Here is a 25,722-nt window from a genome sequence, read left to right as displayed (position 1 = left end):
GGAATTTCACTCTGCAAACGAAAATGTTCTCCGTCCACATAACGCCTGAAAAATGTTTAAAACGCAACAATCACCGGTCATTTTTGTGTTGCAGAAAACTCGGTCAGGGAAATACAGGATTATCGTGTCTACATCGTTTTCGAAAAACTCCTTTTTTAAAATCTTTTTCCGTCCACACGAAAAGCCGGCGTTTTCGAATTTCCCCGGTTTGAAGAGCGTTTACGCAAAACTCCGTTTTCGTGACCGATTAGTGTGGACGGTACGCCAAGCCGTAGACTGAATAAAGCTGCGTTTTAAAAATTTCTCCAGCCTAGTGCGGACGTTGCCTTCACGACTTGCCCAACGGGAAGCAACATCAGAGGATCCCTCGTGTGGTAAATTTGCCTCTGTCTTTTTTCCACTTCACCCGCAGTGGTTGTATTTGATAGTCTGAAGTCACATTGTTATTTCATGATTAGTTTTTAAATATAGTCTCGCGCAAGCTTAACGTTTCCTTGAACTGTTTCTGTTTAATATAACCAACACAAATAAAATCTTAAAAACGTTTTCAATATTCAAACAAGAGACCATTAAGATATAAAGCTGAGATAGGTAGGTAATTTAATATCATGAAAACAGATTTAGATTGAATTCACTGAGCTTTTTTTTGTCCACAAGGTATTAAAATTCAACTAAACAAATACGTAAATTAACCGAAACGTGTCAAAGCTCTTTATAATTGACTAATTTGCGCGTTAATTAATCAGAGCGCATAGAACTTAAACACGGAAGGCAATAACCAGAGCGTACAGCGAAACAGCTCGGGGGTACTCATTGGAGGAATACACCTTTTAAGCTCATTTCTTTGTCAGCTTAAGGTAGGTTGTGAAATTTCTTGACTGTATACCGTCTTTTCCGTGTGAAAAGCCGCCATTCCAAATTTGGTACGGCGGGTTTTTTCTTATTATGCTGCAAGTAGAGTCCTTTGTTCCGGTTTACAAGAACAAAACCGCCGTACATATATAGCATTTTAGTTTTAACAGCCGTAAAATTGTTTACTTTACCTGGATTCATTTAAGGCTTCGGTCTTTTAAGCCGTATTATTCGGGGACATTAAATCCGCAGCTGCTCAATGAAAGATGGTGTTCCACGTGTTGTTGTTTCACAATCCACTGACATTTATAACAAAGCTCTCCTCCTCTGCAGGTAAGTTAGCCAAGCTCTCGAACAGTGCTACACTGCAAAATAAATACTTTTGCTATCAATCATTTTATAGTCAAAAAAGGGGTAAGTCCGAACATGCTTTTTGGAATAGCGTCGGGTCATGGATATAAAGTGAGTACTCATTTTGGCGTATTCCGAATATAATTAGTACATGAATACTTTAAAATCTCGATATTCCAAATCTTCTTTATGCATTATCACCAATTTAACACGGTGCTTTTTTCTCAAGAGTTTTGTAATGGAGTCCAGAACCAATAATATTAATCTTTACAGTTAGCCAGTTAGCCGAGTTTGTTCTTGTTTTCTAAAGGGTGGACATGACATTTTCGATCAACATAATAAAATAAACCTGAATATATATAAGAAATCAATAATGTCTCATCGCTCCTTGAGGATCATATAGTATCAACCAACGTACTTCCAGACCTCTAAAATTTATGATGGATGTCTCGCAAGCGCGTAATGTTTTTCGTCGTTGCTGTTGTTGTTCTGCGTGTTGGGTTATTGCCGGTCCAAGAGCACAACAAACCCTGCTTATTTCACATCCTAGGCTTGGAACCAGGCAATAGCAAAGTTAAAAGAACAAAACCTCACTCGATAATTAGAAATATCTTCTTTTTTAACTAGAAGATAACATGTATTCGCTCCCTTGCACCCACAGCTCAGCATGGAAATACAACTCGTGATATTGCTGTTAGTTATTGAAACAGTTACTGTGTTTGGAAAGCCAGCTGTCGAGGATGAAGGTAAGACTTAAACTGAAAATATAGACCTGTAGAAAAGGACACAGAAAGCCCAAGGAAATTCTGTCTAAATGTTTAATGGTGTATGCCACACGAAATCAAAATCTCTGTGTTATGCCTTGGTGATCAAAGGTTGCTCTATAATTTTTTTGTGCTTTTCACACTGGGCAGTGAAGCGTTCTTTATTTCTATGAATGTTTCAAGTGGTGAAAAATATCGCCATGATAGCGTTTCGGGAAAAGGAAATTCTGTCTAAATGTTTAATGGTGTATGCCACACGATATCAAAATCTCTGTGTTATGCCTTGGTGATCAAAGGTTGCTCTATAATTTTTTTGTGCTTTTCACACTAGGCAGTGAAGCGTTCTTTATTTCTATGAATGTTTCAAGTGGTGAAAAATATCGCCATGATAGCGTTTCGGGAAAAAAAAAAGTGATTAATAATACCAATCTCTCGATAAATTACCTAATGCAGAGTAGCTGTACTAAGTGGAAATGATATTATTTACGTACATTATAAAATTGTCCTTCCATTTTCTCTTTCCACATGTACAAACAAAGACATGAAGCTGTTATCATAAAAAGTCTCTAATAAAATGGCCCCATTGTTTTCCTCTATTTTTACACCTGGCAACAGTTTGTAATAAAAGAGCAACAACAACAACAACAACAACAACAAAAACAGAGCAATATTTACTGGGACGATCACAAAATTATTCTTCATTTAGTAATTCAAAGGACGATAAATCTTTTTAAGTTTACTTATTTATCATTATTATTTATCTGGAATGTCCACCTGACTTGAGTTAATTATGTCCTTGTCTTGGATAAGTTAACAAAATTATTACTTATCGTTAGAAGTATTTTGTCCCTTCTCAATTTCATACTGTATATTATCTTTCTTTTAATTAATTTTTAGCTGGAAGCTGTGATGTGGATCCCAGTTACCGATACGAATGCGGATGGCTTGGAATAGATAAAGAAACCTGTTTGAAGAGAGGCTGCTGCTGGGACGACAGTGATCCAAATGCAAAGTTCTGCTTCGTAAGAAAATACAAACGTACGTACGGGAATACGTTTGTTTTATAAGAAATTTGACGCGACTAAATTGTTGTACTTCATACCAAGGACATCATGTCTTTAAGAGAGTTTGGTTTGGATTCAAAGAAAACTCTGCGCCTCCTTTTGTAATGAACACGCACCTAGAGATAAGTGGACCTTGGCAGTATAACAAGATTTCAGTCGGATCACTATTAAAAGCCGGAGTTTGGTCTTATCAAACCTCTATTTTGAACGCAGAGGTTTTCGCGAAGTATCTGTTAAACTACCTATATTTTATTGAGGCAAGAGATTATCTTTTACCTTCATAATCTCTCGCTTGAGGCCCGTATTAGAGAAATATTGGTCCAGTTCTTTTTTGCCGGTATATGGACCGAGTTGCTGGCGAGATCCATAAACCTGCAAAAAAAAAAAAAAAAAAAAAAAAAAAAAAGAACCAGTATTCCTTAATATCATCGTTCTCCAATAAGGACCAAGCAAGCTAGTTAAAAAAAGTATTTACTGTAATGGCTCTTTTTAATCTGTTGATAAATTGATTTGTCCCCGCGATCCATTCTCGGCGGCCGGAACGCGCGCGGTGGCATAGGGTAATCATAATGACGTTGCGCGCGCAAGTGTTATGTTTTGAATGCTTTTTTTGAATTCGCTTTTACACCCAGTCTTCTCAAATTTATTACATGTAAAACGTAATGCTTAAATAGTGTTTCACTATTAACTTTGTTGAAATTTAGGGTTTTAGTCTTGAATTATTAATGCCCAAACAAATGTGTTTTTTACTTTTTTATGGCTTTATTTGTGATTTTCTTGAATTTCCTTCGGTGAAATCGTCCGCCCAAAATTTTCACTACACATCTCATCCTGCGGGATACGAATTTTAAACGTGAAAAAAGTAGGGTTTGTAAGGCAGTTTTCTCAATTTTTGCAAATTTATGTCTTTTGCGCTGTGAAGAAAAGTTTTCCTATAGATTTCCCTGAAAAACGAGCTCCCACTTAAGTAAAATATTTACTACCAGTCTGCCAAATTTTACGGAATTTCACCGAAGGAAACGCGAGAAAATCCGCTGTCAGTTTTGCTTTTTGTGCTCATGTTGACGCCTTAAAATGTCGAAAAGTACTTACGTTTTCCGTCGAGCGCGCGTAGATTACTCGAGCTTTCATCCTCAGCGCGCGTGCGATCGTAAAACTATATATAGGAAGCCACATTAAGCTATAATTTATTTACGTTTCTCGCTTCGGTTTTGAGAACACTTCACTGAAATTGTCCTTCAAGCATGAATCGAAGGCAAAAAGAATTCTACAAAAAAAACTGTGTATTTTGTGTAAAGAATTGGAAAAGCGGTCCATCAAAATTTACTGCTTAAGGAACCAGTCAGAATTCCCTTTTATATCGCGGACCAGTTCAGCCATATAATAAAGTGTATATTAAAAGATATTGAACATTTAAACAACGTGGTTGTCTTTGGAAATTTTGTTTAATATTCGCCGATAACATAACTTGACAATCTTGCAGTTGATAATTAACGTTTCTACTTCTGTCTCTTTTCGAATTACAGATCTTCCTGACGGACTCTGCCCTGTTGCTCCTTCTGAGCGCAAAGAATGTGGTTATTACGGAATAACAAAGGAGGAATGTTTGGCTAAATCTTGTTGTTGGGACCCGACAGTTCCTAACACTAAGTGGTGCTTTAAACAGCCGGGTGAGTATAGAAGAAAGAAAGGTTTTCCTTTGGATATCGACAAATGTCGCTTTTACTCATAAACAGCAAAACAGATCACAATAAAAATCATATCTGGTAGTTTCCCAGGAGTATATTGTGTCTGGATTTATGGAAAGGATGTTAAGGAAATTTTACCGTGATGTATGCTTTTTTTATTGACCATTTCCAAAGAAGACGAAATAAAAATTCAAAGGAATGTTGGTTTCTCTTTTGCTCCAAGGGCCTTATCTTCCTTTTCGTGCTCGAATTTAATTTCTTTCTGTTAATGGCTTGGAGTTAGGAGTAGTGAAATCTCATGTAGTGCAAAGGGACGCACTCTTTTCTTAAAACCAGTCATTACGATAAATGGCCTTTTAGGAATACTAAATGGGATAAGAATTTTTTTTAAGTACGGACCAGATCGGAGTGGAGGAAACTAGTAGCAATTAGGAATAGTAAGAAGGAAAAACTCTAAACTTGATGCATGTCTGAAAAATTGTTTTCTTTCCATAAAACAATTGACCAATATTTTATTCATCTAGAGGAAGAGCAACTTGGGTGTTACATTTACCATGGCGTGAGCGGAAAATGCAAGTACGTGTGTGATCCGGGCGAGCGAAAAAACTATGGAATGTTTCAATGCAAGGGACGAATCTGCTGTGTTCAATAGGTGGGTATTCAAAGTGCAATCCTATGGGACTAACCATAAGCTATATTGATAGGTGTTGCTGCATGGAATCGTACCTCCCAGGAGGAACTCCCATATCAAAAAAGAAAAAAAAACGGGGATACCAGTCGTCTCGATCGCTAAGTTGTGTAAATCAAGGATTTTGGTTTCACTTTGGGTGTAAGCACGAAATGCAAATAATTTCGGTGGTATAGGGGCTCCTGGCGAGGACGGAAAAAAATTTCGGCGAGCGCGAAACAGAAGAATTCGGAGAGCAAAGCGATCGGGACGGGGACAGGGGAGCCTGTAGACTTTGTTTTTGATGTGCCTTTTCGCCCTTGGTGATAAGCCTGTAACAAATCAGTCATTGAGGTAATTAGACCTGTCAAGAAGCTACATTTTCGGTACTTGCAAACAGTTCTAATCGAGCTAATCAAATAGCCGGGGCGGGCATCATAATATAGAGTGCAAGTAAGCAAAATGTTCACGGAATATTTCAAACTTAACATTGTCCCTCCAGAGCCAATACTTAGAGAGCTTAAAACATATTTTGCAATACTGAAATGAGCCTAAAGAAATTATAAGCACCTGATAGAGGTGTCAAACTCTGCGAAGCGACAAGCACATAAACAGCGGAAAGTCCGGAAACGATGCCTTTGACCTATAGCACAGCCAAACGACTCCACTCCACTAGCTTCTACTTAAAATTCCTCCTCGTAACAGAGCATTAAGTACCCTTCAAAATCACTTGTGAAATAACGAAAGGTCGAGAGACTGAAACTTAAAAGAGAACGGCAAATGCACAATTGTAACGAACCGTTGGAGTCGTATAATTTTACAAAGATCTGTCAAATATTCATTTCAAAGATGTCAACAATCGGCGATTCAACCAATTACATCATGATACCAGGAGCTGGTATCATAGAACGGCGGCATCAACAGAATGTCTACAGGCTCCCTCGCTTCGTTCGGGCTCTCCGGGAGCCTGTTCGTAGGCTAGTGGTATAGTCATTTTTAAGGGTTACACGCCAAGAAATGATCTGGCATTGTCGTCCATCATTGTTTGCATGTTTGAAGATGGTTGCCTTTAGGAACAAAGCTTCAGTCACTTCCAGATCGGTCTCCTTTAAATTAGCTTTGGGGGTTTAACTCCGATTTTATGAAGAACATCCCGTCCTTTATATATGGTCTCTTTATTTACCAAGGAAATAACGGATATTACAAGGAAACTGTTGAATAAATAGCGGTAAGAAAGAAACTGAGCTGGAGTTATATAGACCTTACATTGTTAATTTTTTCATTGTTAACCGACAGTGTACACCGCAGAGGAGCCGACCCGCCTAGCAATGCCGTGGGAAGAAGTTACAGAGAGAGGGCTTTAATGTAGTAAAGTACATCGATATAGAGATATGCAAAGCATGCATGGCTGTGAAAATAAAAGAGTTACCTTGAACTGAATCCTATCCGTTTCAGTTATACTCAATGGGATGTTTTAAACAGTACGCTCCTGTTGTTGGTTGTTTTATTTGATGATTAACATCCCCAGTTTCAGATCAAATAATTACATTGCACCTCCTTATTGCACCCATCAAAACAGGTTGCCTCAGTTTTTCTTTGCGCTCAGCTCGCCTCTCCACCAAACCACCAAGAATAGAGTCCAAACGCTATCTTACAAATTACAGCTTTGTTGCTCTCTGAGGACGCATATTCAACGACAAGAGTGTTTCCCACAGATTTTCAAGTGTGTCTTTTCTGTTTTCTGAAATCGGCAGAAAAATGAGAATATTCAGCCTCGGTCAGAAAAACAATATTCTTATAAAAAAAAAACAACAACAAAAAAAAAACGAGCGTTAGTAGCAGTTAGTGGGGAAAAAAGGTCGCAACAATGTATGCATATGTTTATAGCTCAGCTTTTCTATAACCTTTCCATGTTCAGTTTCACGTGCCCAGTAGCCTTCGAAGTCATGAGTTCTACTTCTTCGACACCTACTACATACGTCGATCCTCCCCAATATGCTTGTTGATTTCTCTGTTTCCCAAGTAAACAGATTGCGAAAGAGTGTTTCATTATCCAAATGGTTCATTATTTCCTCGATCGATGAATATAATTTAACGTCACAGATCGAAGAGTTGAGGCTGCGAGATCCAGAAAATGTTCAAGTATGTGTATGTGACTCGAGTTTCCAGAAAGCTGTCTCAAAACTCGCTTTTACATCAATCGCGGACACATGCTTAGGAACGGCAAAATTCAAACCACGACTTTGCACAAGCTTTTGGAAAAGGTTGAGCTCGTAAAAAGAGATATTAATGAGAATTTTACCACCTTAAAAAAGTGCAGACTGTCTCACTTATGAAATGTTTTTATTATTATTATTATCATTATTATTATTATTGTTATTATTATTATTATCATTATTATTATTATTATTATTATTATTATTATTATGAGTCCTTGAAGTCTTGCCGCTTTTAACTTATGGTGCCGAGTTCAATCCGAGAGCCTAGGGCAGTCATAAGTCTGCTGGATTACTTGATAGATAGAGTCCTCTTAAGTATGTGAGCAGTTCCAAGGAGGACGGTCTTCTGTAGCTCTGTTATTCTAATATTGCCTGGGATCTCGCCGATGTAGTTTTCTGTTCCCTTCTTGAGAAGCCTGAAAGCTCCAATGATCACTGGGACAGTTGTTGTTTTCATTCCCCACGTTTTCTCGATTTCAATCTCAAGATCTTTGTACTTTGTGAGTTTTTCCATTGTTTTCAAGGAGGTGTTCCTTTCTGTGGGAATAGACATATAGATAAGTAGACAGGTTCTTTCCTTCTTGTCTATCACCACTATGTCTGGTCTGTTTGCTTTTATCTCTTTGTCGGTTTGGATTGGCATGTCCCAAAGTATAGTCGCTGTTTGGTTTTCTGTCACAGTAGCTGGTTCATGTTCGTAGTGTTTATCTTGTACTTTGATATTATAGTGTTTACATATTGTCCAGTGGAGATATGCTGCAGCTTTATTGTGTCTTTGTATGTACTCTGTCTTGGCAAGTTCAGGGCATCCGGAGACAAGATGGTCAACTGTTTCTTGAAATTGCCCACAGATTCTGCACATTGGGTCGGTGCCATCTTTCGGGATCTTGTTTCGGTAATAGTTGGTCTTAATGCATTGATCTTGGGCAGCAGTAATGAAACCTTCTGTTTCTGATTTGAGGCCAGGTGTACTCAGCCAATTGTGGGTTTTGTCTTGGTCTACATCCTTCTCTTTTGTTCTTTTTAGGTACTGACCATGTAAAGGCTTTTCTTCCCATTTGCTCTTGAGTTGTTCTAAAGCTTGGTGTTTGGCTTTCAGCTTGACCCTTCGGGCATAGGTCGTGGCTGGCTCATTCTCTGCCACTTCAGCTTCTGGTAAGCTGAGTTCTCGTCCGTATTTTGCAGCTTGATGGTGTATGGACATTGTTTTCTTGCCGCGGTCGTGATCCCTCGCAATTTTGAGGTGGTAATCGTCTTTGTTGTTGAGATATGTGTTTAGGCCAATTGTAGCTGTTTTGTAGGTAATTTTTATCATTATTATTATTATTATTATTATTATTATTATTATTAATGAACTGAGACCAAGTCTCAATGTACAGTCACACTCAATTCGTGCAAAAGTTTTTAATCACTTTTAATTATGTTATTCTTGCATGCAGTTTTTTTATTGTTCTTGACACCTTTTTTTCCCATTTTCATACTTTACTTTCTTTTTTCTATATTTATACTTATGCAAAAATTTTTTATCTTCACTTTTAAGCTTGACCGAAGTTAGGTCGAAACGTCGCGCGCTTTTACCGTTAGTTTATGCTTGGTTTTGCTCCAAGAAATACGTATATTTTTACCGTCAAATGTTTTTTTTTGACATGCGATGTTGCTAAATTACACTCAATTTTGCCCTGGAATGCAATATTTTATATTTCATCTAGATTTTCGACTAGTTTCTATCGTCTAATGAGCAATATTTTACTTCAGCGCATCGGCGTAAGCCAAAATTCTTTCCTGCCTCCTCTTCCTTTCCTTTTTTTTCTCTCAGTCTTTCTTTTCTCGCTATCTTCTACTCTTTATTTCCATTCTATCAGTTGCAAAAGTCTTGGTACTGACCGTTCTAAAGACCTGCAAATGAGACATTGATCAATCCAGTAGCTCTGTCAGCATTTCGTCAATTTTCAAACTGGACACACGTACGGGAAGCTCTGTCTCTCCTGAGTTAGTTGTTTATCAGCACAATCTGCTGACGTAGGAATTGATGACGTCAAAATAAGTTCTCTGTCTACCCCTCCAACTGTTGTCTGGGGACAACACTGGGCGCGAAAGGGTTAAGATTGCTCTGTCTAAAGACAAATTAAACAGTGCCATCACTTTAATAATTAGGTAAGTACGGTTATTTATTATGCAGAATTTCTCTAGATCTCTCTCCTTGTATTGCTGGTTTTCAGTGTCACGCAATTCAAAATAGATCAAAATAAAAATCAAAACTTGCCAATAGATAAAGTCCAGAATCTGGGAAATGAAAGAAGGTAAATATGCAAAGACTCTCGCCAAAATTCTGGTCACAGCAATTTTTCTTATGCGAGATATGCGGAGAAATTTTTTACCCAAATTTATAGAGATTTGTATGGAGACGCCATGTTGGTGCCCATCCGTATGGGCACCAACATGGCGGCCGGAAACCAACAGAAACATCTGTCACTGAGTTTTGCTACAAAAGTGTAAATTTATCCCCCGAGGAACTCTAAAACATTAAAATAAGACTTTTTCTAAGACATGAACTGTTCAGATAGCCAAGTTCCCCGAAATAAGTCACTTTTTTAACCATCATGACAGCTCTCTAGGCCGTCATGTAAATTCCGCGTCACGCAAAAGCTTAGAAATTTAAGCGTAGTGTATCACAAAACCAAGAACCCAGTCGGAGCGAAAATTTGTATGAATATTAGTTTTCAGCTGCTCTTATACATCATTTAAGTAAAATCTCAGGAAGATCAATAGTTTTGTAATTCGAATTTTGGTGACGTCATGTGAAAACCAGTTATACGGCCGCTGCGCCCGCAAAACGACACGATAATAGTCTTTTTCTTCGCAGCTAACACAAATAAAGGCAATGTTCACGACAGTTTGGCCTCATATAATAGTTAACTTGAGAATTGTGGGTTTAATTTTGATGAGGAACTACATATTTTGTTCAGAATAACACAAATATTATCCTACCTGGCGACACTAGACGAACTACTTCAACCGATGTGTGCTCCGGTACAAATTGTGTTCCCATACATGACATGTGTACCATCACCGGGAGACCCTGCCGCTGACCGTAGAGCGAAGGAAACTGGGCTCGAAATTGGCGGCTCTGCCCCAGACGAGAGGTTGTACATGGTTAGCTTTTTATTGACTATTTTGCCACAATTCAGGTAGGAAAATGTATTTAGCAACATATTTTTAGTAATCGTGATTTATGTTAAGTCCGATTTTGGCTCAGTGGACTCCTATTTGCGATGAGCACGACGTGGTTTATCTACACTGTGTAATCAAACTATAAACAAAATTATTGTTAAATGTAACTGAATGAAAAGTGAAGAAATTATCCACACGGCCGTGTTTACGATTTTCGAGCGGAGCCTGGAAAAAATTCAGGGCGCAAATTGGCACTTATTGTCTTCGTGATAGATGTTCCCGAGCCGAAGCCTAGGAGAACATCAGTGAAACTTTATGATTGATAACAACCAATTATAAACTATAGTACTTAATCTATATCGCCAATCAATTGATGCTGGAAATCAATGACAAATGACAAATAAAATTTTGTGACTTACAATCTCAAGTTCCATCCACTTTCTTTGTTTTGTGCTGATTGTCATGGATTGTCATTAATTTTCATTTAGATTGAGGCTTGTGACATCAAGTACCTCATTAATTCTTTCTTGTGCTTTAAAGTGCCTTAATTGCAGTCATGCATACATTGGCACCAATAACAGACTGACTAATTAATTCACTTATGGCAATTTGACTGCATTCGTTTCTTCAAGATTCCATTCAATCTACATGTAACTATTAATGATTGGTCATTGATTGACCAATATGGACCAATATGAATGTGTATTTAATGATTTAGCAATCATTGATTGATTGATTGATTCTGATGGTTGAGTTTCATTCTATTGGACAGGACGGGAGTGTTTGAGATGATCCCAACTGGAAATAAGTCTGTTGTCTTACAGCTGGAGTGACATGATTTACTTTATTAAAAATTTAAACACTGCAATGAGATATTGAGATATATTGTTATTGAGATTTCTTTTCTGTTTGTCAAATTGAATTAATTGTCCGTACATTTTTATTTCATTTATTTTTTGGGATTATGCAGTAAACAGTAAATCAAGACTCTCAAATCTTAGCTTTGGTCAACAATGTTGAACTGCTTGGGGGTCACTTGTTGTTCTTTGTTGTTGTGCTTGAAAAGCAAATAGAAAAAAACTTTTTATAGACTGATGGTCTTAAAATATGATGCCAGAGTAATGAACAAAGAGAAAAAAAGATGATTTATAGATCAGTAATGATCACTAATTAACAATTAGACTGCAAGGGCTACGGGTCAATAGCCCACGAGGCGAAGCTGAATGGGCTATTGATCCGTGGCCCTTGAGGGCAAAGGGTCTAATTGTTTTAGTATCACCCAACTAGTCAGACAGAATAGGCAATGATAAAGTTAGCAAATGCAAGTTGAAGAAATATTTATTTGGGAATAACACGAAAGAAAGCATCACGCTTGATTGTGCCAATTTAACCAATTAAAATCCAGGATTTGCATTAGTCCACTAGTTGGGTGATACTAATAATAATTATTACCATTTATGATAACAATATGCTTGTGAAACACATTCCAGGTGAACTTAGATTGCCTCAAACCGAAATGTATGCAAATTATTACAATTTGTCTCTATTAACCAGACTGAGTATACAGAAATCCAATCTCCAATCTCTGCTCCCACATTTAGTTATCATCAATAGCTCAGATCATAACAAGTCATCAGGAGCATAGTATTAAAATATACCTGACATTTGTTGCTATGGAACCTACCAATGGATATCTTGTCGATAATTTCATTCATTATTCAGAGACTGATGTATTCTCAGTTGCTCTTGTGTCCTGAAAGAAAGCCGGCGAGAGTTGAGAAAAATTGGATGAAACTCTGAGGGATGTAGAGGGGATTGTGTGAAGGAGGAAGAGGATAAAGTGAGAATCATCCTTCATGCTTGTGCTTACGGCACTTCCTTGTCAATATTTGATCTAAGGGACAATTGGAGATGGGTCAGATTGACAAGTTAGGCCACTTTATGTTGTATTTCAGCCTGAGATAACTCTTCATCAGTTAGCATAGCTCTCAACAGTACTTCAAAGTAGCAGCTCTTTCACAAAGAGTTATCGACAGGCAGGGTTTCAATAAGGGATGGGCACTGGGCAAATTGACCTACTACATGCAGACAACATTTTGCCTGCCTGCCTGCCTAGTTTGACCATTTAGAGGAAAGTTTTTTTTTTGTAAAAAGCAGTTGAATTCAAAAAGTTTTGCCTGCCTGTGAAAACCAGTTACCCTCCTGCTGAAAATGTTAATGTCACCCCTGGAAGGACAGGATGTCAGAATCATAGGCCTTGATTGGCAGCCTTTTTTTCTTTTTCTTTTTTATGTTTTTACTTAATATATTTATTGATTGATTGATTGATTGATTTGTTTGTTTGTTTGTTTGTTTGTTTATTTGCAGCAGTAGTCCTTTGTGTTATTAGGTAAACGTAAAATAATTGGTTAGTTTTTGTGTTGTCTGCTGAACAGAAGCATGTTTTGGTGACACGGTGCCGTTAGCGGTTAGGACGCTGTACTCCGGATCGAGGGATCTAGGATCAAACCCTAGCCTCTGCCATTGTGTTGTGTTCTTGGGGAAGACACTGTGCCTCTCTCCCTCCAGGTGTATAAATGCATACTGCCAAATTTAATGCTGGAAGGTGGAGGGGACGGGGGAGGGATAAATTCTGTGATGGACTAGGATCCCATTCAGCGGTGGGAGGAGAAATACCCCTAGCCACTTTATACTACAGAAACCAGGATAAGCTCTGGCGGTATAGGAAACTGGCCTCTCACAGACTTAGTTTTTTACTGGCGCATGTAGAAACTAGCAGTTTTGATCATCTATTGCCCATAATTTGTACATGTTCAGATGTTGATTTTTGTTTAAATTTTGTTGTTTTTCTTCAAAGGTTTTGCAAAGCTGCATCGCTTGGAGATGTGACCTTTGAGTAAAAGTGTTTGTAGTTAACCTAGGAAGCTGGAAGAACCTTTGAATCCCATAGTTTTAAAATCAGCCATCATGGCAAGTGGTGGAGATAAAAAACACTGCTCAAATACAACACCACAAGTTCAGGAGACGCCGTTTAAATGTGAACAGTGTCACAAGTTTTATAGTTCTAAAGGTAGTCTTCATAAACATACAAAAATACACACAGGAGAAAAACCTTATACATGTGGTCAATGTGGCAAGTCATTCAGAGCGATGGCAACACTCAAGCGACATAACTTAGTGCACACTGGAGAGAAACCTTTCGCATGCAACCAGTGTGATCGGAGATTTACTCTGTCGTGGGATCTAGAGAACCATAAAAGAACACATACAGGAGCGAGGCCTTTCAAGTGCACTACCTGTGATAAATATTTTCGTTATTCCAGGACTCTTCACACACATAAAAGAACACATTCAGCAGACAGGCCTTTCAAATGTAAACAGTGTGGCAAGGCCTTCAGGCAATCAGGAGTTCTTCACAACCATGAAAAGATACATTCTGGGGAGAAGCCTTTTGCCTGTGACCAATGTAGCAAGAGGTATAGACAGCAGCAGTCCCTGCATGTTCATAAGAAAGTGATACATGAAGGTGAAAGAGCGTTTTCATGCAGCCAGTGTAACAAGCGTTTTGGACAGAAGAAACATCTTCAGAATCATGAACGAACACATACAGGAGAGAAGCCATTTGCATGTAACCAGTGCAGCAGGTGTTTTGCTCAGAAATATCAACTTGTGCGGCATGGTGCAACACACATGGGAGACGAGCTGGTGACGAAAGAAGGAAACAAGAAAATTTGTGGAGCATCTGAATTCAAGAGTTATTTGGAAAGTGGTTGCATATCGATTATTAAGTCAGATGACAAACGTGACAGAAAGATCCACATGAATTGATCTTTAAGTAATCAAGCTTACGGGTCCACAGACACAATGACTACAAACAGAAGGTTGTTACGCCTTTTTTTTCCCCATCCCTTTTGTGAGAGCTGCGTCCTTGTTGTGTTAAACTGTGGGGTGATTCATCATAAACCAGAAATTCCAGCTGGAAAAAAAATATTGAAGTATTTTAGTGGATTTTCTCACATTGTATATTGTTCAAAGGTTTCAGTTTAATTATATAAGAGGGAGTGTTTGTTCGTACATGTACATGTAGTTGCCTACATGTTGTTTCCCAGATTGTTCGAGCTAGTTACTTTTCATTCGTGACATGACAAGCGGATTATTTCAGTGAGAGGTTGTTATTCCAGCCACGTAATACACTGAGTAAAATGCGGACTATGTAGCGTGGTAGTGTAATCGCGTGACTGAAATACAAATCATCGTGAAAGCTTTTATACGGCTTTTGAGGCAAGGAAGATTAAACAGATGTTGGCTGTGGACATCCTGATCAAACAGTTGTTGGTAAAGGTGTTTGTAAATGTCGTATTTTATCTTGCTATGATTTTGGAGAACATATAAAAGGAGCAAATTTTCCATTTTATTACTATTATTGTTATTGGAAATTTTAATGTTATTGTTCCACAAAACATCCTAATGGGGAGGTTCAATATTTTAAAGTATGTATGTATGTATGATTTGTCAGATGAATTTCACTAACCGAGGCTTGTTTAAGTTGATGGACGAAGGACTGAAAACCGAAATCTCACCAGGATGTTGATTTCGATGGTCATTCAGTCTAACACTTTGGTGCGCTAACCTGTTGCTCCTAGGGCAAGTTATTAACTGAAAGCCATGAAGAGTTAAGCCAGCGGACCGATGGTGTAGTGGGCTAGTGAATGTATCCTGAATCAAATTTCCCGGGTTCGTCTCCCGGTGTCCGCATACATGTATGAAAGGAGCTCAGTCACGGCTTTTTAGTTGTACAAAATTACCGTTAAATTGAAGGAAACCTGAAAAGAGTAGTTTACTAAGATAGAAAAACACTAAAGAGTTATATAATAATAAACTATAAAGGAACAAGGATGGTTATGGATGGTTAAGGATGGAGAAGATTAACACGGATTGCAAACGCACAAACCGTGACGTATCTGCGTTAACATTTCTTTTTTAGGCCCTCGACTCCGGAATGAGTGGCCCGGGTTCGAATAGAAATACTTCGTGCTTTATGCCACATGGCTCGTATGCAGACTTTACCTTTGCTTTACCATAGACTTAAATGATATATATTGGTTGTAAGGTTTTAGCGGGTAGAAACTATTAATTAAGTCGTCTATGTCCGCTTTGTGGGTCAAAATTACAATATACAAGGCTGTTATCTATAGGTCTGACTGCAGCAAGAAAAGTTTGTTCTTCCCTCTGGCATCGTTAAGACTGACCTTTATTTCTTCTTTGCTTTGTTTTGAATTGATCGACCAATCTCGCTCCCAAAGGCCAAGATCCTTTTGGTAGCATTAAGAGTTAAATCAGAAGGGTTAGCACTAAGACACAGCGCCGGATACCTCTCTCCCTATATATGTTCAAACACCATTGAACTTGAATGCATGCGCACAATCAAACTGGAACCAGAATTTTCTGTTTTCTTCCTGAGTGGGGTGTTTGGTCACAGCCAAAAACGCGTGAGCTATTGGTTTCACTGAAATCACAATCACTGGGCATGGTCAAGCTCACTTTTCACCCCGGGCTGAAAATAATTCACGTCGTTTACATGGGCTTTGTCACTTCATTTAACCAGACTAATTCCCGTCTGATGATTACTTTCTGCAGCCTGATTTCGGTGCACTGTTTGTTTTACGTTTAATTGATACCGTAAAACCTCGAATTAGCGCCCGAGGCGCTTATTTCAATTTTAGAAGAAGAAGAGGCTTATTTAATTTTTCCCAAATAGTGGTCAGTTATGATCGGGTTTTTTTGAAATATATAAATATTTCAGTCCCTCAGAAATCTCAGAAGGATCCTGTCTCTCTTGAAATAACTACGTAGGATAACCCCTTCATCCCGTCTAGACCTGATTCACAAGGTTGGTTGGGCTTTGGTTCATGAATCTGCAGATCTTCACTACCACCCGTTGCGACGGTCAATATGCAGTACTTGAATGAGTCGATAATCACTTGCTTGTGATTGAACACGACCAAAACTATACATCCTTTGCTGTGTCAGCACTCTTCCATAAACCAGTGGGAGGGGAAGAGGGGAGCGGGGGGGGGGGGGGGGATTCAAGGGGAGGTACTTATTTTAAATTCTGGCCGCTAGGAGGGCCGCTTATTCGAAGGAGGCGCTTATTTGAGGGGGTGGGGGCGCTTATTCGAGGATTTACGGTATGTGTGTTTCGTGCACAGTTCAGTTGCATTAATAAGTTCCGCTCTCTGGTCGTTTGTGTTTGTTTAGTGTCTCGGACATTGTCTTATTGTTACATTGTTGCGTTAATGTCTCGCGCACTCTCTTTGCTATACAATAGCGTCTCGCGGACTCAGTCTGCTGATACAATTAGCAATTGGCAGAGCATAATTAACAGAATTCTTGAAGAAGATAAGCTGAACTGACTTGAATGACCAAAAGAATTCCCTACCTAGGCTTAAAAACTATAATCATGGTTTATACTTTACAATAGCCTCGGGTATAAGTATTATTAATGTATTTCTTTTAGGTGTTTAAAGAGGTTGCTTTGCATTAGTTTATATTAGACAAATAACAATACGAAACAAAATCCTCTCTTAAAAATAACATTTCACAAAACTAGTATATTAAGCAGCCTCTTAACCCATTGACTCCCGTGCCACTCGTAACTGTCCGTGACGAGCCTTGGCCTTTGTTCCACTTCTGACCTTATCACCCTTGACCAAAACTTGCATCACTTACACTCAAGTTCTACAGAAGGAGAAGATCTTTTCAATGATACTCAGATCAGAGTGATTGACTCAGTTGAACGTGAAATATGCGCGAAAATTCTGAGAAATTTGAGCAACTCAGAACAAAATTTCCCTCAACGACACTTGGCTACCCCCTGGTAAGAATTTCCCGTCTCGAGTATGCTTTCTCGGGAATTCTTGAACTGGAACCAAGCCCAGTAGAAGGTCAACAACTGCAGCAAAAAGATAAGAAAAAGAGAAAAAGGAAAGGCTTCCCCCTCCCCCAACACCCCACCCCCCCCCCAAAAAAATAATAACACACAGGGAAAGCCTATAAAGACGTAGGTCATCTCAAAATTTTGATTTGTGCGCATGCCCGAGCAAAAATGTCATAACACAGCAAACACAGTGAATTATCGGGAATTGGAAAATAGAGAATAGGGTTGGTCTCAATCTAAATATTTTCAAATTCCTGCCCACTGAGAGCATGAACTACTGACAACTTTTTGTTTTATTTTTTATTGTACAGCTACATGTAGCTCCGTGAGTGGGCAGAATGGCGCTGTCTTGCCAGCTCTGGATTACCTGCTGTGTCCCACAAGAAATAGTGTTCCATGTAATAAATCCATTCCTTTATTGACCCAAACTTACACTATAGCACATTTGCGAAATGCAAATGATTTGTCTTGTTGCCAAACCAAAATTCTGCTTGCCACCAAGTGAGACATGTTTGTTTAATTACCAGTGAGATACATTGTATCTTATTAACCAATCATGAGGTCAGTACTTCTAGAATATATTCTCCCAGTATGCTCCTGAGCAAGCTTAGTTAACACGTGATTTATTGCATGACTGTAAATTCTTAGAAAAGATGCCACAACCATACCCTAAAAATCATCCAAACTTCATGCACCCAATTCTGATTAAACAAAACTAAAGGGGAAAAGAGATGAAAGAAAAAGAAAGGGATTATTTTATGTGAAAGCAAGGTCTTTCAGAAACATAAGCCAAAACGCTGTCAGAAAATCTTCAAGAGTGATTGTGCAGAACAGTGCCCTGACCAATACTTGGAGAATATTGGACCAGTAATAAGGGTCAGAAATCTATTTTTTGAGTTCAAGCCATGTTCCAAGGTAAAGAGATTAGAGAATATAAATGCACAAATTTGCTTCTGGTTCCTCTTTATTAAGAACATGGCCCCAAACATTAACTTTTACAGGCCAAACCCTGCCATTATTGACTTACTGATTGATTTATTTTGCAGTTACTATTTGACTCCTCTACTGAGGTAATAGCTAAAGTTCCTTATTAAGTAACAGCATTTTGTAATCTTCATTAGATAAAAATTATTAAAGCAATTTTCACATGAAATCACTACTGACATTTGTTGACACTAAGAAGTTGCAGCAGTAGCCATGACTGTAGCATGCTTTGATCTTTGATGACTTTTCACACAGTGTTTTGAACTGTAACATTTGCCGCAGTGGTCACATTTAAAAGGTCTCTCTCCTGTATGCGTTCTTCCATGTCTTTTGAGACCTCCTGAATGACTGAAACACTTGCCACACTGGTTACATTTGTAAGGCTTCACCCCTGTATGAGTTCTTGTATGTCTCAACAAAACCCTTGAATAAGTAAAACACTTATCACATTGGCTGCATCTGTAGGGCTTCTCGCCTGTATGTGTTCGTTGGTGCCTTTTAAGATCCCAGGAGAAACTATAACACTTCTCGCAAAGGTTGCACGCATAAGGTTTCAATCCTAAATGTGTTCTTTTATGCCTCTGAAGATCTTCTGGCCATACAAAACACTTGTTGCACTGGTTGCATGCAAAACTTAAAAGCCTCTCTCCTTCATGGAACATTTCATGTCTGCAAAGATATCTTGATGATTTATAACTCTTGTTACACTTGCAACATACAAAAAGCTTTTTTCCCGCATGTGTTCTTTTATGTGAGCAAAGGCTTGTCATATCACTAAAACACTTGTGACACTGGTCGCATTCCAATGGCTTTTCTATCATTTGCATTTTCATATCTTTTTGGGGATCTCCATTCAGACTAAAGCAATTTTCTTCCTGGTTACAATCAGTAGTCTGTTTTCCAGGCTGAGATAAATTTCCTGGCAAACTTCCAGCTTGACTAAAACACTCAATACTTGTGGAGTACATGATTCATGTTCTTAGCAACAAAACAATGCTCAAGATACAACCTATGAAAATAAAGTATAAAAATATTTATTACTGCATTGTTTTCATAAATTATTAACAAACTTGGGATTATAAGAAAACTACTGCTGCCTTGCAACAGAATTTAGCCTTTGACAAACGGTGCATCAATTGGGCAATATACCCACGACTGAATTGTCAGGATTTTTCTATGGGCATAATCCTTATGCCAGGCAAATCCATGAGTTATTGAGTATGTACATGAAGGAGTACAATATTGGTACCACTGGATTATCCACAGAGGGAACATGGCAAACTGGTGGGGTAAAGTTCTTTGGATTACTGTGTAAACAGCAAAATAAAAGGTTGAAAGACTAGTAACAATTAGCAGGTCAAGAGAAGAGATGCAAGTGTTGAAAATGGAAATGACATCAGAGGGCAGTTCACAAAAGATCACCATAGGTCTCACAGACCTCATCTGATCTGATACTAACGCAGGCTATTGCTAAGCGATAATGGGTACATTTGGCAGGAACTGACAAGGAACAGAGGCTTTGCTATTCATTACTTGAGACCTTGCACCTCATGTCATTCCAATCAATCAATGACGAGAGCAGTACTCAAAACTTACAACTGAATTTCCCTTGTGGATCAATCTGTTTTCAAGGATCTTTAACTAACTACTGTATTCATAAATGGAACGAACTGACCATAATAATTATCGTGGCACGATCTGACTTCAAATCTAACTAATACTGCACATGGAACAATATCACTATAAAATGGTCAGGGCGTGTTACATGACCAAAGCTTCTAGTTCGTCGTAGTCTAACTACTTGAAAAGTTTCAAAAAACATCTGAACGTGAGAATATTTGTGCTCAAAATTCCTTAATACATGCAAATTAAACCTATAAGTTTGAAATAGAGAACGTTTTGCTTGCCTTTCTCACAGTTCCTCTCGGGCGCAGAAAGATTTGCATCGAACCAAACGGATCTCTTTTAGTGCAGCATTTTTCAAACAGTTTCTTAAAAAGTTTTCTTACCTTTATGGAGGCAGTTAAAGCAACTGCAAGTTACTTCAAGTGAAACGAAGTGACGCAAAGCGACACGACCCAGCTTGGCCGCCGTGTTGACCTAGCTGAATGATCGGGAAAATGAGCCCACGCTCCTCCTTAATGATTAGTGCCCAATCCATTCTCAAGAAGTCAATAATTTTAAAAGGAGGAGCATACAGTGGACTGGACTACACCATCAAATGAAAATTACGACGGACTGCAGGTCGGGAGGTTCGTATTGGTAAATTGGTTTACTAGTGGTTTACACAGCTGTGCCATTAAATCGACATACGTTCCGTCCACAAAAACATTCGTTAAAAAAAAAACCTTCGCAACGACAAACTCAGATCACTAGACACAAAAGCTAACAGATCCATTTCCATTTGGTTCACCAGTTAAGTTCTACAAAATTGTTTTTCCGGTGTGAAATTTTGTGGAAATTTTGAAGTTGTACTACGCCGTTCACCGGCGAACGTCGTTAAATTCGAAGGTAATATGTTTTACACAGTAAGAAATAAATTTAGCTCTAGTAACTCATTTAAATTATGTTTCATTTTCACAGTATCAAGTTGCACACTGTGTCAATTTTACTAAGTCACTTTGCGACTCTAGGTCAGTCGATCTACAGCAATTTTTTTCCTTTACAGGCAGATAAGCTGTCTGATAGTGTCTTTAACTACCACTCTCACTTCTCGTATCTTCCAACAGTACAGGATCGGGTTTAGAGAAGAGTTTAAGAGGACTAGAAGTGACGCAGTTAGCCAAGTCAAGCCATGTTCTATTGCATTCTTATCTAGCACCGCCACGATTCCCCACGGAACATAACAAGCAACTAACGCAAGCTGCACCCACATTATGATGGAAACCGTCTTTTTGTATCTTGCTATGGTTAGTGGAATGCCTTCTCCGTTTGGTTGACCTCCCCGGGGGAAACTTTTCTGTACTTGAGCTCGTTGATGTCGTAGTTTGTCGTGGATCCTCGTGTAACAGAAAATCGAAACTACCAGACAAAGTATGATACCAGAAGAGGCTAGCTTGAAAGTGATATCTCTTTTCCAGACCCGGACCCAACCAAACAAAGAAGAAAGTAACCACAAACAAATTACAACGACACGAACTCGCCTTAATGTTACAATATGTCTGTCTCTCAGTCCCAGCAACAAGGCGAGGAGTCGGTCCACACTTATTGCGGTCGATGTCGCGACAGACAATCCACACAAAATCAAACTGGAAGCTCCCATCACTTTCAAAACATAGCTGAAAACACTGACGTTCATTTCTATCGCGGGAAACATGTTTATAATGTAAGTTGCAAACAGAGGTTGTACAATAACGCCAACACAAAGATCAGTGATTGCCAGACATCGATAGAAATGTTTTGTCGGAGGGTGAATGGAAGACACTTTTGGAAGAGCAATAAGGATCAGAGCATTGCTAAAAGACGCGGTGATAGAAAGAAAAATGTTCAGAGCTAAAAACAATTCAAGTATACCGGCTGGTGATGCACTGAGTACTTGTTTCATTATGCTGATGTAGTGTTCATCTCGAGTAGAGTTCGCCATTGCTCTTCAGTGACCGGTGGTCAAACTGAGTTTGAGCCTGTATTGCTTTGTAGTGGGGTCGATAAAAAAGTATATTGATATGCCATTTGATCTTCCTGAGTGCCTCAATCTTAAAATTCCCGGCGTTAATTGCATTCATTTAGCCTAAAGCTCTTTGTCCATTTTCTTGAGTGGCTTTCCGGCGTGTATCTATATAATACCACCCTCAGCTCACGCAATTTCAACAGCTACTGTAAGTGCTAGCTTGCACTATTATAGTGATCACTCTTTTATATTGAGGCTATTATATTGAATGCTAAGTTTCGATTATAAATCGAACTACTTTTTAAGAACTGACATCTTAAATTGCTTTAATTGGTAACCCCAAAGCGAAAAAGACCACGCATTTCATCTTTTTCAAAACAGAGCAGTTTAATTTGTTGACAACTACAAATTGCGGAAATGACCACACTAACGCATTACACCTTTTTGCAAAAGTTGTTAATTTTGGTTGAAACTTACGAAAAACAAATATCTGTAGGTTATGGTTGTGGAAGCTCGTAAGCTGCTGCATGGGACTGCTATGCTGCCGCCTAAGTTATCAAAACGGTTTAGTCATGAAGATCCTTGTTACTATTATCTTACACTTGGTTTAGAATAGAGAGGGTACATTTTCAAGTTGTGCCTTTACCCTATTTAACTTTTCTGAAATCATCGACTAATATGACAACTATAAAAAAAATTCGTCCTCTTAGCTGTTAAAATCTTCCCCTGTAATTAATTAAAAAATGCACTCATTTTGCTAAATAACACCCATAACAAAGCGGCTTTGCAATTGTTTAGTTTTTCACATGCATTTTGCTTAACCCCTCAAAGGTACTCCGTGAAGCGTAAGTAATTTTAAAGTTGATGAAAATGTTGTTGTTGTTGCTGTTTTTTTTTTTTTTTTTTTTTTTTTTTTTTTCATAAAAAAAGTTTTAGAACAAGGGAGAGCTGTTTCACAATGGGCCATATTCGTAATCTCAGTATTCGACTGAAACTAACTTGAAACTAATGCAGGGAGTCTTTTCAGTGAAATGCAAATAGAGTTTGTCCCTTTTTAATGCTATTCCCTCGCATGAGCGTCCATTTCAAGCTAGTTCCTGTCCAATACTCGAGAATATGAATATGGTCTAATAAACTCCCTCTTTACTAACCAAGTGATAAATATAAATAACACACGATCTAATTGGCCATCAAAGATAAGATGACTGGTCTCAACTTCAATTTTTTTTTTTTTTTTCCAAAGGCTTTTAATCCGCTTTGAACGAATGGCAGATATCGTGATCAGCCCAAAATCTTTTTCTAGGAAAGGAACTTTTAAAGCCATTTTAAACTTCCGATCACCTGCCGGCTTGGAAATGGAACTTTTTTCAGGGCAAAAAAAATAAATTGCGCTTTGACTGGAGGTGCTGCTAGACTGCACGGTTGGTAAATTTTACCTACCGTTTTCAGTATGATTTTTTTTTCCTTTCTAAGAGTTTTAGGGTTTGATGCTGAGCAGAGCGCCAAAAGCTATTAGTTAAATTTACTTCGCGGAAGAGTGGAGAATATTTATAATAGCCTGAATAAATTAAAAATAACCGTATAAAAGTTAGTCAGTTCACTGGGCCGATAACAAAAATCATGTAATAAGGTTGTCGTATTAATTAGAGTGCATAAAGCTACTTGGGTCTCGCCTAACTATAGAACAGAAAATCAGATAGACCACCTCTGCATATCTAGGAAGTTTAGAAGAACACTACTAGATGTAAGAGCAATGAGGGGGGCAGATGCCAGCTCAGATCACCATCTCCTAGCGGGTAAATTGCAGCTTAAATTAAAAAGATCAGTTAGAGGCACAGTAAGCAGGGTGAAGTATGACACCAACCTTCTGAAAGACCCACTCATTTCGCAGCAATTTTCCATTACAATCAGGAATAAATATCAGATCCTCCAAGACATGCAAGAACCCAAAGACCCAATAGATGAAAGCTGGGAGAAGTTGAAGAAGGTGTGGAAGGAAACAAGCGAAGAAACACTTGGTCGAAGGAAACAACAAAATAAAGCATGGATGTCTCATCATACTATCTCTAAGATCACCCTAAAAAGAAAGAAAAAGGAGAACCTAAATAAAGCGCGTACAAGATCGCAAAAAGTGAGAGCCCATGCTGGGTATGCAGAAGCAAATAAGGATGTCAAACGAAGCGTGAGAAACGACAAGAGGAAGTATATTGAAGACCTAGCAAAAGAGGCAGAGACTGCGGCCAGTCAACACAATATGAAAACACTTTATGATACAACAAAGCAAATGTCAAGTAGGTTCAAGGCATCTAACCACCAGATCAAAGATCTAAATGGACGCCTGTTAACAACAACAGAGGATCAGAACAAGCGATGGGTCGAGCACTTTCAACAGCTTCTTAATAGACCCCCTCCAGCGAACCCTCCAACATTACCACCTTCGGACCAAGAACTAGACATAAACTGCGAACCTCCAACTGAAACAGAAATTAAAAAGGCAATTAAATCACTAAAGAACAACAAGGCGGCAGGCCCAGACGACATCCCGGCGGAGTTACTGAAAGCTGATATTGACACCTCAGTGCACATGCTGCACGGCCTCATAGGAAAGATCTGGGATCAGGAATCTACACCATCAGAGTGGAAAGAGGGTCTTTTGGTGAAGTTACCTAAGAGGGCGACCTAAGCTTGTGTAAGAACTATAGAGGAATCATGCTTTTGTCAACAGCAGGAAAGTCCTAAATCGCATTCTCCTGGAACGCATGAGGGAAGCGGTGGATGAGATATTACGAGATAATCAGGCGGGATTTAGACAATCCAGATCAACATCAGACCAAATAGCCACCCTTCGTATAATCGTAGAACAATCACTTGAATGGAGGACCCCACTCTATATAAACTTTATAGACTACGAGAAAGCATTTGACAGCCTGGATAGAAGCACCTTGTGGGACCTGATGGCCAGCTACAGAATTCCTGGAAAGATCATATCATTAGTAAAGAACACATACGAGGGCACAAGTTGTCGCATTTTGCATGATAGTGGTTTAACCGAAAAGTTCAATATTAAAACAGGTGTAAGGCAGGGATGTCTCTTATCTCCGTTCCTTTTCCTTCTTGCCATTGATTGGGCAATGAAGGAGACAATATCTGACTCTAGGAATGGCATACAGTGGACCCTTGTAGACCAACTCGAAGACCTGGACTTTGCCGATGACTTGGCACTTTTGTCTCATACCCACTCCCAGATGCAAGCGAAAACCTCAAAACTTGAAGCCATCTCATCAAAACTTGGACTCAAAATCAACACCGATAAGACAAAGATCATGAGGGTGAATAGCAAGTCAAATGAGCACATCAATATAGCAAACCGTGACATAGAAGATGTAACATCCTTTACATATTTAGGTAGTGTCATAAA

General features: G+C 38.7%; 5 protein-coding genes across 6 annotated transcripts; 3 read left to right on the top strand and 2 right to left on the bottom strand.

Moving 5' to 3' along the window:
* The first annotated feature begins 1,172 nt into the window (after nt 1-1,172).
* On the top strand, nt 1,173-6,826 carry LOC110061602 (uncharacterized). The gene is made up of 6 exons (XM_089283016.1): nt 1,173-1,314; nt 1,865-1,949; nt 2,865-3,005; nt 4,558-4,701; nt 5,244-5,371; nt 6,683-6,826. Exons 1-5 carry the CDS (start codon nt 1,279-1,281, stop codon nt 5,369-5,371), a joined length of 534 nt encoding a protein of 177 aa, XP_089139142.1. The 5' UTR covers nt 1,173-1,278; the 3' UTR covers nt 6,683-6,826.
* A 947-nt stretch (nt 6,827-7,773) lies between these two features.
* LOC149117368 (uncharacterized) lies at nt 7,774-8,446 on the bottom strand. Its single transcript, XM_089279483.1, has one exon. The coding sequence runs from the start codon at nt 8,246-8,248 to the stop codon at nt 7,895-7,897; it is 354 nt and encodes a 117-aa protein (XP_089135609.1). The 5' UTR covers nt 8,249-8,446; the 3' UTR covers nt 7,774-7,894.
* Nucleotides 8,447-10,713: 2,267 nt separating this feature from the next.
* On the top strand, nt 10,714-15,670 carry LOC110061601 (uncharacterized). 2 transcript variants are annotated; one of them, XM_089283015.1, is made up of 3 exons: nt 10,720-10,793; nt 12,499-12,616; nt 13,634-15,670. In XM_089283015.1, exon 3 carries the CDS (start codon nt 13,744-13,746, stop codon nt 14,602-14,604), a length of 861 nt encoding a protein of 286 aa, XP_089139141.1. In that variant the 5' UTR covers nt 10,720-10,793; nt 12,499-12,616; nt 13,634-13,743; the 3' UTR covers nt 14,605-15,670. The 2 variants fall into 2 exon arrangements, with proteins under 2 accessions (XP_020624093.2, XP_089139141.1); XM_020768434.2 differs by lacking the exon at nt 12,499-12,616 and having other exon boundaries at nt 10,714-10,793.
* A 2,989-nt stretch (nt 15,671-18,659) lies between these two features.
* LOC149117367 (melanocortin receptor 4-like) lies at nt 18,660-22,393 on the bottom strand. The gene is made up of 2 exons (XM_089283014.1): nt 20,707-22,393; nt 18,660-19,706 (listed from the first exon to the last, which is right to left on the bottom strand). The coding sequence occupies exon 1, from the start codon at nt 22,278-22,280 to the stop codon at nt 21,360-21,362; it is 921 nt and encodes a 306-aa protein (XP_089139140.1). The 5' UTR covers nt 22,281-22,393; the 3' UTR covers nt 18,660-19,706; nt 20,707-21,359.
* Nucleotides 22,394-23,189: 796 nt separating this feature from the next.
* Nucleotides 23,190-25,002, top strand: LOC149117366 (uncharacterized). Its single transcript, XM_089279481.1, has one exon. The coding sequence runs from the start codon at nt 24,058-24,060 to the stop codon at nt 24,985-24,987; it is 930 nt and encodes a 309-aa protein (XP_089135607.1). The 5' UTR covers nt 23,190-24,057; the 3' UTR covers nt 24,988-25,002.
* Nucleotides 25,003-25,722: the final 720 nt, after the last annotated feature.

This window comes from Orbicella faveolata, unplaced genomic scaffold, assembly GCF_042242905.1.
Source record: "Orbicella faveolata isolate gen_17 unplaced genomic scaffold, um_ofav_v1 contig_12, whole genome shotgun sequence".
Classification (NCBI taxonomy): Eukaryota; Metazoa; Cnidaria; class Anthozoa; order Scleractinia; family Merulinidae; genus Orbicella; species Orbicella faveolata.
This window is presented reverse-complemented; position numbering and strand designations above follow the sequence as displayed.